The sequence below is a fragment of the Gossypium hirsutum genome, chromosome A08 (genome assembly GCF_007990345.1).
Source record: "Gossypium hirsutum isolate 1008001.06 chromosome A08, Gossypium_hirsutum_v2.1, whole genome shotgun sequence".
NCBI classification, from domain to species: Eukaryota; Viridiplantae; Streptophyta; class Magnoliopsida; order Malvales; family Malvaceae; genus Gossypium; species Gossypium hirsutum.
The window spans coordinates 1,331,563-1,345,220 of record NC_053431.1 but is presented as its reverse complement, the minus strand read 5'-3'; the positions used below and the strand labels follow the sequence as shown (position 1 = coordinate 1,345,220).

Below are 13,658 nucleotides of genomic sequence, written 5' to 3'. Positions count from 1 at the left end.
TGAGGGCGCGCTTTCTGTCCACGTAGGCAAAGCGCTTCCTTGAGGAAGCGTTTTTCCCGTGTTTGAACAGTAGCAACGGCTACTTTTTTGATCGTTGGTAACCCCCCAACGGTCCAAAAAAAAACTATAAAACCCCCCACCCCTTTTATTTTTTTCACACTTAAATCCTTTCAATCTTCAATCTTTCAATATTCTCTCAAATTCCTCTCAAATCTCTCAAATTTCTCTTAAATTCCTCTCAAAACTCTCGTTAATTTTTTTTCAAAAAAGCTCTAATTTTATTTTTCTAGATTTATTTTTTAAAATAAAAAAATTTGATCGTGTTAGCAATGGCCGGAGAATTAATTCGCTTCGATGATAAACACATATCCGTTGAACAAATGCAAATGGTAAGTGTTAAATTTAATATTTAAATATTATTTAAGATTTTTGTCATTTATGCAAATTTAAATAATTTTTATTTTATTATTTCTTATAAAAGTCTGTAGATCAGATATTGCAATGCTATATCCGTAACATGACTGGTCCTCCATCACCGTTGATAGAGGATTACCTACGGGAAGTGGGTTTTTGGCAAGTGGCGATGATAGGCCGGGGGTGCAAGTTGGACCCGAAACTTATTAGTACGTTGATAGAAAGGTGGAGACCTGAGACGCACACATTTCATCTTCCATGTGGAGAGTGCACTATCACTTTGAAAGACATGCATTTGCAATTAGGATTGCCGGTGGACGGGGACGCAGTCACTGGGTCTATTCATTCTGCTGATTGGGGAGTGGTGTGCTACGAGCTTTTGGGTGCTATTCCGGACAATATTAACGGAGGTCGGATCGAGATGGGCTGGTTACGAGACACATTTTCGGAGCCGGATGATGATTCTACTGAACTAGAAAAAATTCGATATGCTCGAGCATACATTCTTCAAATAATTGGAGGTTATCTGATGCCAGACTTGTCACGGAACCTTGTACATCTGAGATGGCTGCTAAAACTCGTTGATTTTAGAGCAGCTGGTGAATTTAGTTAGGGGTCTGCCGTGTTGGCAACACTGTACCGGGAGATGTGCGGGGCTACGCGACCGAATAAAGTAAAAATCGGAGGTTGCCTATCACTACTGCAATCATGGGCACGGTTTCGCTTTCCATTTTTACGTCCTCGAGTGGACCACCCATATACATTCCCACTCATAACGAGGTAAATTTTATATTAGATTTTACAATTATTACGTAGATTTAAAATATAATCGTATGCTAAAAATTTATTTAATTAGGTGGAACCATTCGGCAAGTTATGCTCGATTACCTACCTGTCTTGAAGATATACGGCTTCTATTAGATCAACGATTGGAAGCACAAGTAAGTATTAAAAATATATATACATACATAATAAAATAGTGGATTCGTATTTAGTATTTAGTATTTTTTATTTAACTAATATTTCCATCATTTTTATATAGTTTCAATAGACACCATACGAGGATTCGGCAATTCGGGCAGTAATTCCGGATGAATACTTGCAAAATCCGAACGCTTGGCACGTGAAGGTCCCATTGGTCAACTTTGTTATTGTGGAGATGCACCAATCAGACAGAGTATTATGGCAATTTGGATTCCGACAACCGATTCCTGTGGCACCTGAAGTGTTGGATTATCATCACAAAATCGACTTACGGCAATTGCATACAGATTGGCCGAGATTCTGGTCACACTATATCCAAATGTGGGAAGATCGGTATGATTATATACCTACTCGGGAACCGATCATCGTTCCAGAGTTGGCGTATGTGCCGGAATACATGCCATGGTTTATGATCCATGGCAAGCCATATTTACTGTCAGAAGAGGAGAGGCAGAGGCAATTGCGTGTCCAAAGGGAACGACATGGCCCTTTAAATCCTAGAAGAAGGGACGACGACGCAGGCTCATCAACAGCGCCCACACAATCGCCCGGCCCAGCAACAGGACCTACACAGTCACCAGGCCCAACAGTTCAACCGTCGACACCCACAACACAGCCTCTTCAGATGATGCCAGGTACGTATCCTAGCCCTTTTATGTATCCTAGCCCTTATATGTTTCCTTTTTCTAGTCCTATGGCAGGTTGGAATACATAGCCCGGTTCATCTCCATTTTCGATTACTCCGAGTGGACCGCTGATCTATAGGCAGCCGTCGCACGAGGGATCGCAGGAGTGGCCGTCGAGGAGCTCTTCTTTTTACCAATCCCCATCACCTTATGGGTTTCAAACACCTCCGTCATTAATGATGCAAACACCTCCACAGTCACTATTCTATCAAGGCGGGTCATCCTCCCAACACCCACAACCAGAATCCTCGCCGGAGCAAGCACAACCCCCGCCAGAAGCTGGAAAAAAGAGGAATCCAACGCGTAACCGTCGACGACCTCCATGTGGCACTGAATCCGACCGGCACGGACATTGATTTTTATTTTAATATATTTGTACAAACATTTTAAATTTTTTTATATTATTTCATGTAATTAGATAAAAGGTTATTTTAAATAAAGTAATTGTAATTTACTTTTATATTTTTAATAAAATGGAAATTATTTTAAATAAGGCAACATTTTGAATATTTTTATATTATTTCATGTAATTAGATAAAATGTTGTTTTAAATAAAGTAATTATAATTTACTTTTATATTTTTAATAAAATGAAAATTATTTTAAATAAAGCAACATTTTGAATATTTTTATATTATTTCAAGTAATAAAATATAAATAATACAACATATTGACAATTACAACAACTATCACCTATTGCGATTTGGACATGATCTACTTGTATGGCCTGGGTTCCTACACCATCCACATAACTTCTGTTGATTGGTTGTTTCTCGGATATCCATATTGTTGCGTATTCTAGTTGAGCAAGGTCGACCTTTTGGTTTACGCCGCAACTCTCTATCCGGTAACAGCTTAAACGGAGCAAGCGATACAGAGGGCCACTTACGCTCATCTGGGACCGGTGGGAATATGTGTCTCCACACGTTGTACATGTATTCCAATTTGTACACGTCATCGACATAACTCATGGGATCCAGACGAAGATTTTGACAAGCTGCAATTACATGAGCGCATGGATAACGAAGTGCGTCAAACCTCCCACAATCGCAATCCTATTTCTTAAGTGTACACGATATTGCCCGTCAGTAATACCTTGGTGCGGTTTTTCAAACTCTGTCACATGAAACCATAAGTTGTCTCGATTGTGACACTGTGTGCATAGTGTTCGCTCGTGCCTTCGCCTTGTTAATTTCTTGCAATACCTTTGCGCACCATACATGGCCTCCCTACATTTGGCCTGCATAACTCGCTGCTCGTTTCAGAAATAGTGCCGCTAAATGAAAATATATCTCTCGCATAACTGATGTTATCGGTAAATGACGTGTTCCTTTCAGAACAGGATTTATACATTCGGCAAGGTTTGAGGTCATGTGACCATATCGTAAGCCGCCGTCGTATGCTTATGTCCACTGTTCGAAAGGTATATTACATAGGTAGTCATGACCCTCTTCGTTAACTGAATGGAAAACTGCCAACATCTCATAAAAACGGTCTTTACTTATCTCATACCCTGCCAATATAAGTTGATAGCGAAAATTACATACCACTTTTCCATTTAAAATAAATTTAATATTCCAAACGAAATTATATTAATAGAGACAAAGTTAAATACCCATGTTGGCCACTTGCCATCGTTCACCTTTAGATGGATATTGCCTGTAGTAGTTGGAAGCAATGTGCCTTAGGCAATACCGATGGTGTGTGCGATGCCATAGGCTTCCCTGTCGCACAATTGCAGCTAGGATCCCGGTGCCTCGATCCGATATAACGCATATATTAGGTTGGGGGAAAACATGCATCCTTAACATAGAAAGAAAGAAATCCCAGTCATCAGCTGACTCCCCCAGTGTTATTGCAAATGCAATTGGAAGGATTCTTCCACTACCATCCTGTGCGACTGCCAACAATAGCCGATGGGTATATCTACTGTACATAAAGGTACCGTCAATTTGTACCAATGGCTTACAATATGCAAATGCGTCTCGACATTGCTTAAAGCTCCAAAAGAGACGCTTAAATACTTGGCATCCACGGAGCAATCGGTCGTTGTAGTATGCAGGTTCTGTTTGAAGGTTTGTTATGCAACCTGGGACGTATCTCTCTAGCACTTGACACCACTGCCATATTTCATTATATGAAGCGTCCCACCCACTATGCATCTTCTCCAAAGCCTTCTGCTTAGCTATCCAAGCCTTGCGGTAAGAGGGCGTGTACCCCATTTGGTTACGAATATTGGCAATTAAGACTGGCACTGAAGTCCTAGGATCTGCCTTCACCGTGGGTAGTATTAAGTAGTTAACATAGCTGAATCCATCTTGGGATGATCTTGTGAAATACCTGTCAACGAAGTACGTTAAATAATGTAACATTACATAATAACAGCATTATTCAAAAACCTTAAATACTGTACCTGCAGCACATGTATGTGGGCCTTTATACTTTTTTATCTCTCATAACCTTGTCATTTTTCTCAACAAGGCGTAGATTTTCCATGAACAACTTCCGTCTTGCACTGCACACTTAGCCTCAAACTTATCGGATTTAGATTTAACCACGTGGTAGTTAACATCGTTATTGATGCTATGTTGTTTCAATGCACCAAGAAAACTATCTTTATTGGAAAACTCCTTACCAACTTTAAATTCTCTCGAATCCAATAACGAACTTGTATGATCACGTGTTCTGTGTGGTAGATCTGGAAACTCCAATGTATCATCTGCAGATAGATCAACATTATGCATGTGGGCTGGAGGCGAGTATGCCCTAAATCGTGGATCTTCATCTTCATCTGAACCCCCTTCAACATCTTCAGGTTCAGTTGGAATAGGCTCAGGTTCAGAAAATAATCCAACTTCTGTACCATTGTGGCCGGGCTCTCGAGGTGGATCCACATCGGACTCATCATCTAACCCACCATCATCTACGGCATATGAGGTCTTCTCACCAATAGACGTCATGGGGAGTACATTATCCCTTCTTCTGGGCGTTTCATAACGTCCCCAATTGGATGTAAATTGCCAAGCACTATAAGTTGATGTCGTTCCCCAATACGTATTTCCAGCATCAAACATCGACCCACCTAGGTGCATGTCCCATCCACTAACAGAGTGTCGTGCAGGGGTTGTGTATTCCATACCGCTACCAAAAACTGGCGGTTCCGTGTTATGTAACCCACTAACGGAGTGTCAGGCAGGGGTCGTGTATTCCTCTCGAACAGCAGCCGCAAATGTATCATTTGGCGATGCAAATTGTACATATAACTCAATATATGGTGCTCCACTAGCAAGATGAGTCTGCACCATTGCCTCCAAGCTACGAGCACTTTTAATGTCGAATGAGTCATATGTTACTAGATTAATAGAAGCACAAAATCGATACTTAATAGACAACACTTTCATTGGCGTTATTCCGAATATTTTACGCCTAATCCTTTTACGAAGTTCTGTCAAATCTATGTTCTGGTTAAAAACCAGTCGTATTGTATTCTCCGAAAAAAACAACACCGTTCTCGGTGTGACGAACCTCACCATCATAGTAAATAACAACACTAATGCGTTCACTCATCTTTAATTTTTATCCTTCTTAGCCTCTCTATTTTTTTTTTGCTGTAAGTTTGCAACCTGAGAACAAAATTTGGCTCATTTATAGCCCAAGTTATTTCAGAGACCATTGTAGCAAAATAGCGTCCACGTGGGAGCTTCTTTTAGTACTTTTGCTGAAAATACATCCTGCTTGAAGCGTTTTTGACACTATTTATGCAGACACGTCTTCTCAAAATTATTTTTTCAGAGACCATTGTAGCAAAAGAGCATCCACGTGAGAGCTTCTTCCAGTAATTTTGCTGAAAATGCATCCTGCTGGAAGCGTTTTTACCACTATTTGCGCAGACACGTCTTCTCAAAATTTTTTTCAGAGACTACTGTAGCAAAAGAGCGTCCACGTGGAAGCTTCTTTCAGTACTTTTGCTGACAATGCATCCTGCTTGAAACGTTTTTTACACTATTTGTGCAGACACGTCTTCTCAAAATTATTTTTTCAGATACTACTGTAGCAGAAGAGCGTCCACGTGGGAGCTTCTTTCAGTACTTTTGCTGACAATGCATCCTACTTGAAACGTTTTTGACACTATTTGCGCAGACACGTCTTCTCAAATTTATTTTTTCAGAGACTACTGTAGCAAAAGAGCGTCCACGTAGAAGCTTTTTTAGATTAACAAAAAATTCAATTAAGTTATCCTAAACCCCAAACCCTAATTTATTTGATTTTTTTCTTAAATACCTTAAAACCCTAAATCCTAAAATCTTAATCTAATTTTTTTTAAAATTTATAATTAATTTACTCAAGTAACCCAAAACCCTAATTTATTTGATTTTTTCCTTAAAAACCATAAACACTAAACCATAATCTAATTTTTTAAAATTAGTAATTAATTTAATTAACAAACACTAAACCTTAATTTATTTAATTTTTTCTTTAAAACCCTAAAATTTAAAAACCCAAAATTCTCAAAACCCTAACTCTAATTGCAAAAAACCCTAATAAAAACACAGGGAAAACGCTTCCTCAAGGAAGCGCTTTGCCTAAGTGGACAGAAAGCGCACCTTCAAGGAAGCATTTTTTGTCCACGTAGGCAAAGCGCTTCCTTGAGGAAGCGTTTTCCTGCTTTTTCCCCTGACAACGCGCTGACGTGGACGCGTTTTGTAAAAACTGGCCCATTCCGGTTAATAATTTCTGACCTGGCCCATTTCGGTAAATTTAAAAAAAAGAGGGCTTTTATTGGTAATTTGCCTTTCTTTCTGCTTCTTTTAACCACTCTTTCTATCTTTTTATCCACCTAATACGATGACTTTTCATCTTACTACTAGGGATGCCTCCTATATTTTATAAAATTTCAATTCAACCCATTTAAGTTTTAAAATTTTTTATTGACCTTATAATTAATGCTTAAAAATAGGGTAAATTTGTGTTCCACCCCCCAAAATTTTCCAGAGTTTCTTTTAACTTGATTTCTTTTATAGAATTATAAATTTTTACGATAAATTTAATAACATTTTTAGTTTAATTTGGTAAACTAATACAAAGTATTATCTAAATATTAATTTGGTAAAATAATTAATGCTTAAATAGTAAAATATTTAATACAAATTGAACATTTAACTTTTTTTTCTTTCTAAAAGTTAATTTTAATTTTCACATGCTAATTTTGGTGATCAAGATTATTTCGAATTTAAAAAAGTTATTATTTAAAGTAGTATAAATTGAGTCTACTTTCAACACATTTATTTTATTGGTTCCTACCTCGTAGAATTGTTTATGGGCCGGTTCGGACTAAGCCCTAATAAAATTTTAGGTCTAATTAATAGGCCTGAGCTCGATTCAAAAAATGAGTTTAAATTTTTACCCAAACCCAACCTAAATTATAGATACTAAACTCGGGCTCGATCCTTTTCGGCTCATATTAAAGCCTATAGTATTGATATAATAGGGAATGTATCGATACTTACTATGAGATATCGATACCTTCCTCAAGGTATTGATTCTCAAGCAAAGTGTCGATACTTTTAAAAAATGTATCGATACTTTATTAAAGGTATTCGAGCCAAACTGACCCTATACCAAAAAAACTTACTCGAGATAAGATCTATTTAAAAAATAAACTTTTTTTTTACCTAAACCTATTTTTTGAATTTATATTTATTCCCAAACTTTCTTATTTTTTGGTCTCCCTTTAGCAACGGAGAAGTCTAGTCAATTGTAATCCTACAAAGTCGATGTTGACTTTTGCAAAATGCAAACCTTCAAAGTCTTTGCTTTGGGGGTGTTCATTGATTACTATTTGTTGTTTTTCCTCGACTTTTCAATATGCACTTTTCTGTAATTCATTTTTTGCCTCACGAAGATCACATCACATCACATCAGTCGTTTCATGTCCTCACAGCCTCAAGTTCTTTCACCTCTTTGCTTAAGCTTTGAAGAACCAATAGAGTGTTTTAAAAGACGAAGAAAATAAAGGAATATCATATAGTCAGCCATGGATGTTCTTAGAGCTGCTCCTGCTATTTGTCCTTTACCATTCATCCCAACAGCAGCAACAAGAAACAAAACCCAGCTTCCTAAATCCATCTTTCACAATTTAAACTTAAAATTACCAGCTCTTACAAGAAATGGATCGAAATCCAGGTTGTTTATGACCTTATCATCGACCCCATCATCAACAATGGAGTCCATCGAGCCACCTATGCCGGAACTTGAGGCCGACGGTCTCGAGGAAGAGAGATTCGATTGGTACTCACAGTGGTACCCGGTGATGCCAGTATGTGATTTGGATAAGAGGGTGCCACATGGTAAGAAGGTATTGGGACTTGATCTAGTGGTGTGGTGGGATAAGAATGAGAATGAATGGAAAGTGTTTGATGATACTTGTCCTCATAGATTAGCTCCTTTATCTGAGGGAAGAATTGATCAATGGGGGAGATTACAGTGTGTGTACCATGGTTGGTGCTTTAATGGCAATGGTGATTGCAAAATCATTCCTCAAGATCCCTTAGATGGGCCCCCGGTAACCCTTTTCTTTTAGTTCATATCATCATGTTTAATTATGTTGTTTTTGCTGTTCTAATGTTAGGACTGTTACAAAGGTATGGATGATTATATTACTTGAACTCGGCTGTGATGTTGGATACATTTATGTATCTGGCACAAGCATGTTGAGTATCCAGGAGCCATAGTCTTATACTTGTGTGTCATATTTATAAGCATATTTATGTTGGACATATGATATTGGATCACCTAAGTTCAACTTTTTATAAAGTATATATATATCTATATGCATATGTGAATATTTAGATCTGTTTATGGGTCAAGTTATCCACGCAAATCTAACTGTTAGCTCGAAATTTGGGGTTCGAGAAAAAGTATTAAGTTAAAAAGTGGGCTGAACTTGGGTTTGAATATTCAAGATCTGAGTTCGAGCCCGACCCATATTTTTAAAGTTTGTAATGTTTTATATTATATAATTTATAACACATAAAAATATAATATTACTATCATGTAGAGATTAAAAATGTTAAGATGGTTACATATAAAATTATTAAATATAAATTAAAAATAATATAAAGATATTTTTAAATTTTTTTTAAATGATATGAATGGACTTAAAATAAACTTGGGTTAACTATTGACAAATATGGGTAGGTTTAGGCATAATTTTAAGTTCATATTTCATGTTGGATTGGACTTGGACAAACGTAAAATGTATTAATATCATACTTAGTCGAGTCCGAACCCAACTCGACTCGGCTCATGAACATCTCTACGTATATATATATATTGTAACCATGGTTCATTTTGAGCAATGTAATGTGATGTATGGTGTATGGCATTGTTGGCAAAAGGGGGTAATGGTTTTCAAATTTGCAGGTCCATACATTGAAGAAAGCATGTATGGCTGTTTATCCAAGTGTTGTTCAACATGATATTGTATGGGTTTGGCCAAATGCTGATCCTCAATACAAAGATATTATAACAAAGAAAAAGCCTCCTTACATTCCTGAGTTGGATGATCCTTTGTTTTCAAGGCAGATGGGAAATAGAGATCTTCCTTACGGGTACTTCAACAAAAATAAGGAGTAATATAATATACGTAAACTGAAATTTGTTCGAGAAACTAATTTTGTGGTTTCAGGTACGAGTTCTTGATTGAAAATCTTATGGATTTTGCTCATCTTCCATATGCACATTACGGAATAATGGGCACTCCGACCCCTAAGGGTAAGAAGTTCTTAATGTATTTTGAGATATGGAATTCACGTATGAGTACGTAAAAAGATTTCTCTAAACTCTCTCGAATTCGAAATTGAACTAGCTAGTCCCTTTGAAAAATAATAGAGCAATCAAGGTGTTAATATATTTCGCCAATTGTGCATAATTTTGATTGGTATAATAACAAATTTAGTACTCCACGTTTACATTTTTTGTTAATTTTATCTTGATTCTAAAAATTCAACAAATTTAGCCTCAACATTTACACATTTACAAATATAAATATATATATAGGTTAAATTTGTTAAATCATGATCGAATTGATAGAACTTGTAAATTATGAGAGCTAAATTTTTTTATTATGCTAATCAAATTTATGTAAAATTGAGGAAAAACATTAATCTTGTGATTAATTATCCTTATTTGCTCACTTTCGAAATTGACAGAGATTAAATTGCTCCAATGTTTTTTTGAGACGGATCGAATTGCTCAATATCGAAATCGAGAGGTTTTTGTTTTTACTGTATCTAAAATTGTAATTTTTTGTTCGCAGTGAAGGTTGATAGAGAAGGGGGTATACCACTTGATATGAAAGTCAAGAAGTTGGATATAAATGGTTTTGTTGAACAAGAATGGGGCAATTCTAACTTTATTGCACCTTGTATCTTTCATGCTTTTGCTGATGTTGAGGTTGATGAAGAAAATCGAAGATTTTTGTTGATTTTTATGTGTGTTCCAGTTAGTCCAGGTAATAGTAGATTGATTTGGATTTTCCTAAGAAAATTTGGTGTCTGGATTGACCAAATTGTTCCAAGATGGATGTTTCACATTGGAGTAAACTTGGTTCTTGATTCTGATTTGTATCTTCTTCATGTTGAGGTGATTCCTATATCTCTGGCTCTTTGATGCTTTGAATTTTTCATTTTTTTTACCAAGTACTCGAATCTGTGAAGAGTGCAGAGACCTATGGCATATTTTAACAAACTGGAAACTGTTTTTAATCATGTCTATGCAAGTTGACAACCTATTTCTCCTTGTAGGAGCGTAAGATAATGGAAATTGGGGCTACCAATTGGCAAAAAGCTTGTTTTTTGCCTACAAAGTCAGATGCTACGGTGGTTGGCTTCCGGAGGTGGTTCAACAAGTATGCCGGCGGTGAGATTGACTGGAAAGGGAAGTATAGTGGAACTCTTCCTCCATCCCCTCCTAGAGAACAACTGATGGACAGGTAAATTTAATAACTTTCGACTCTTCATTTTTCTTCAAGTATACGAGTATATATCCAAACATTCCGAACATGAAAATTTGGACATATACTTATACCCATCGCTCTTCTTTTCTTTTGTGAGTACTTGTGCCCCATAAGTATAGGTGCAATACTCCTAACATATGAACTAGATGTAAAAAGAATGAGCATACATGTATTGAATATGTATATTAATCCCTACAATCTTGACTTCCATGTGCAAGCCACCATGAGTAACATAGTTTAACGAGAAGCTTTTTTTTGGTGTGTAGGTATTGGAGTCATGTAGTGAATTGTAAGAGCTGTAATTGTGCATACAAAGGTCTCAAGGCACTCGAAGTAATGCTGCAAATCATGTCGATTATCTTGATTGGCATCATTGCTGTAACAAAGCAGAAGATGATGTCAATGGTGGCTACAACAACAATTGTATCAATGGCTATCATTTGCTTTGCAGCTTCCAAATGGTTGGCTCATTTCATCTACAAGAACTTCCATTACCATGGTTATAACCATGCCTTTCGTTGAAAGATTTTGTGTGTAATTTGATGAGAATATGACACCCTTTACTTTGTATGCAGGGTAAAATCTAGTTCAACACTTTTTTTTTCCTATACCAACAATGATTAGAAATTTTATTAAAAAAGAGTTGAAAAATCATTTAGCTGTTAAAATCATTATTGTATAGCTTTCTTTAATCGATTTGCTTGCACCAATCGAATGTTCTCTTTTAAGTTGTTGGTGGTTTGAATTCTCCCGTACGCATTCTCTATAATTAATCTCACGCGCAATACAAACACCTGTCTCATGAACTATTATAGGTTGTATCTCCACCAACCAAAGCTCCTCCCTTCATGAATTGTACATTGCTCTTAGTAAAGCTGGGGACAAAACCTCAACATCGAACAATACCTTCAGTTATCAATTGCTTGGCGGATGACATTTATAACATCAATCCTTGCCCATCCATTCTCTTTTCCGTTGATGAAAAGGTAAGAAAATATTTATGTTTGATGTTTAGAATGTATTTCGAGTTATAAGTATTTATAAAGTGCCTTACGAATATTTATCATATATAAATTTAAAATTAATTTGGATCACACTTTTTATTATCTGGAGTTTACATAGATCCGGATTAATATTAATAAATGTTCAACTAAGAAGGTAAGCTTTTCTCCTATTTGAAGTTAATGAATTAATTATTACTATAATAAGTGCTGGGTAAAGTTTGTTAATATAACTTGTCGTGAGATTGATGAAGTTTCGTTGAGGCCTAAAATGAGGATGACACCCTATGTGATATGAAAAAAAAGGAAACCTACAATGAGATACTTTCACGTGTTAAAAGGAGGGTGTGTTACCTACTTCGAGACAAAAGTTACCAAGGAAAGTTCGATGCATATAGTGATGAAGGTATTTTCTTAGGTACTCCACAAACAACAACAAAGCGTATAGAGTGTACTATAAGAACACCTAATTAATGATAGTCCTTCAATGTAGTTGTTAAATATAAACCTAGAAGACCCTTAGATAGTGAGTATTGAGATGAAGACACAATGGAGTTAGTTGCTGAAGTAATTAGGTAGATTGACAGTGTTGATTAACTTACAGCCATAGATAATCTCTCCCAACCACAATCATCCTCAGTGGTACATAAAAACCACACTTTGAATGGTTTCATGTGGAAAAATCTAAAGACTTAGAGAATCCAGAACTCCCCAATCATGTATTCAAGCTCACTAAGGCCTTATATGGCTTGAAGCAAACCTTATGGGCTTCGTATGAAAGGCTTACAAAGTTTTTGCTAGAACAGAACAAGATTATGTAAAGGGTAATGTAAAAAAAAAAAAAACATTGTTCATCAAGAAGCTGAAAAGAGTGATCACAATGTCAAATTTATGTGCTTAATATCATTGTGATGTAAAATAAATTCGTTATGAAATATTCTAAAGATTGAACCCACGGGAACATATGTGAATGACTTCAATCAATTGACTCAACTCACAAACTACATAATTTATTAATACAAGTTAACCATTAATAAAGCAATAATTACAAAGAGTATGCAAAATTAATTCAGTTGAACAAAATAAAATAATAAGAGAACAATTTACTCATTCAACCTCGATTCGTAAAATGGGGTGGCATTTGAATTCATGTTTTCTTGCATTGTCAACAATATCCATGTTAAACGAGATAATACTCAATCAACAAAAATGTTAAAAAACTTTAATGTGTTTACTTTTTTATATAAAATTACTCTGTAAAATGGGAAAAAAAATTGGGTGTTAGATATTGTTACCATAATTATCATGATATAACCTTTACTATAATTACCATAATTACTGTAAGTACCGTAATTATCCTAATATATAGCATTATATAGATATTGTTACCATAATTAATGTAGTATATATTAGGTTAATATTTATATATGTATACACATATTTGGTTACTATGTATCTGTTTACCATATGTATCTTGTTAATTACCATAAGTTGATGTATGCATGCATGGAACTAGTATATATACAATGAATGATACATGGATATTAAGCTTTGAAGA

The 13,658-nt window shown here is 35.9% G+C and overlaps 1 protein-coding gene across 1 annotated transcript; it reads left to right on the top strand.

Annotated features, from left to right (window-relative positions):
• Positions 1-7,953: 7,953 nt before the first annotated feature.
• Positions 7,954-11,753, top strand: LOC107938382 (protochlorophyllide-dependent translocon component 52, chloroplastic). Its single transcript, XM_016871509.2, has 6 exons — positions 7,954-8,645; positions 9,506-9,693; positions 9,771-9,856; positions 10,401-10,726; positions 10,888-11,075; positions 11,366-11,753. Exons 1-6 carry the CDS (start codon positions 8,118-8,120, stop codon positions 11,619-11,621), a joined length of 1,572 nt encoding a protein of 523 aa, XP_016726998.1. The 5' UTR covers positions 7,954-8,117; the 3' UTR covers positions 11,622-11,753.
• The last annotated feature ends 1,905 nt before the right edge of the window (positions 11,754-13,658 follow it).

Bases quoted from the DNA above. Each gene is read 5' to 3' on its own strand.
- LOC107938382 (XM_016871509.2), top strand. From the start codon at position 8,118: ATGGATGTTCTTAGAGCTGCTCCTGCTATTTGTCCTTTACCATTCATC. The intron at 8,646-9,505 runs GTAACCCTTTTC...TCAAATTTGCAG, and splicing joins ATCCCTTAGATGGGCCCCCG to GTCCATACATTGAAGAAAGC. The intron at 10,727-10,887 runs GTGATTCCTATA...TTCTCCTTGTAG, and splicing joins TGTATCTTCTTCATGTTGAG to GAGCGTAAGATAATGGAAAT.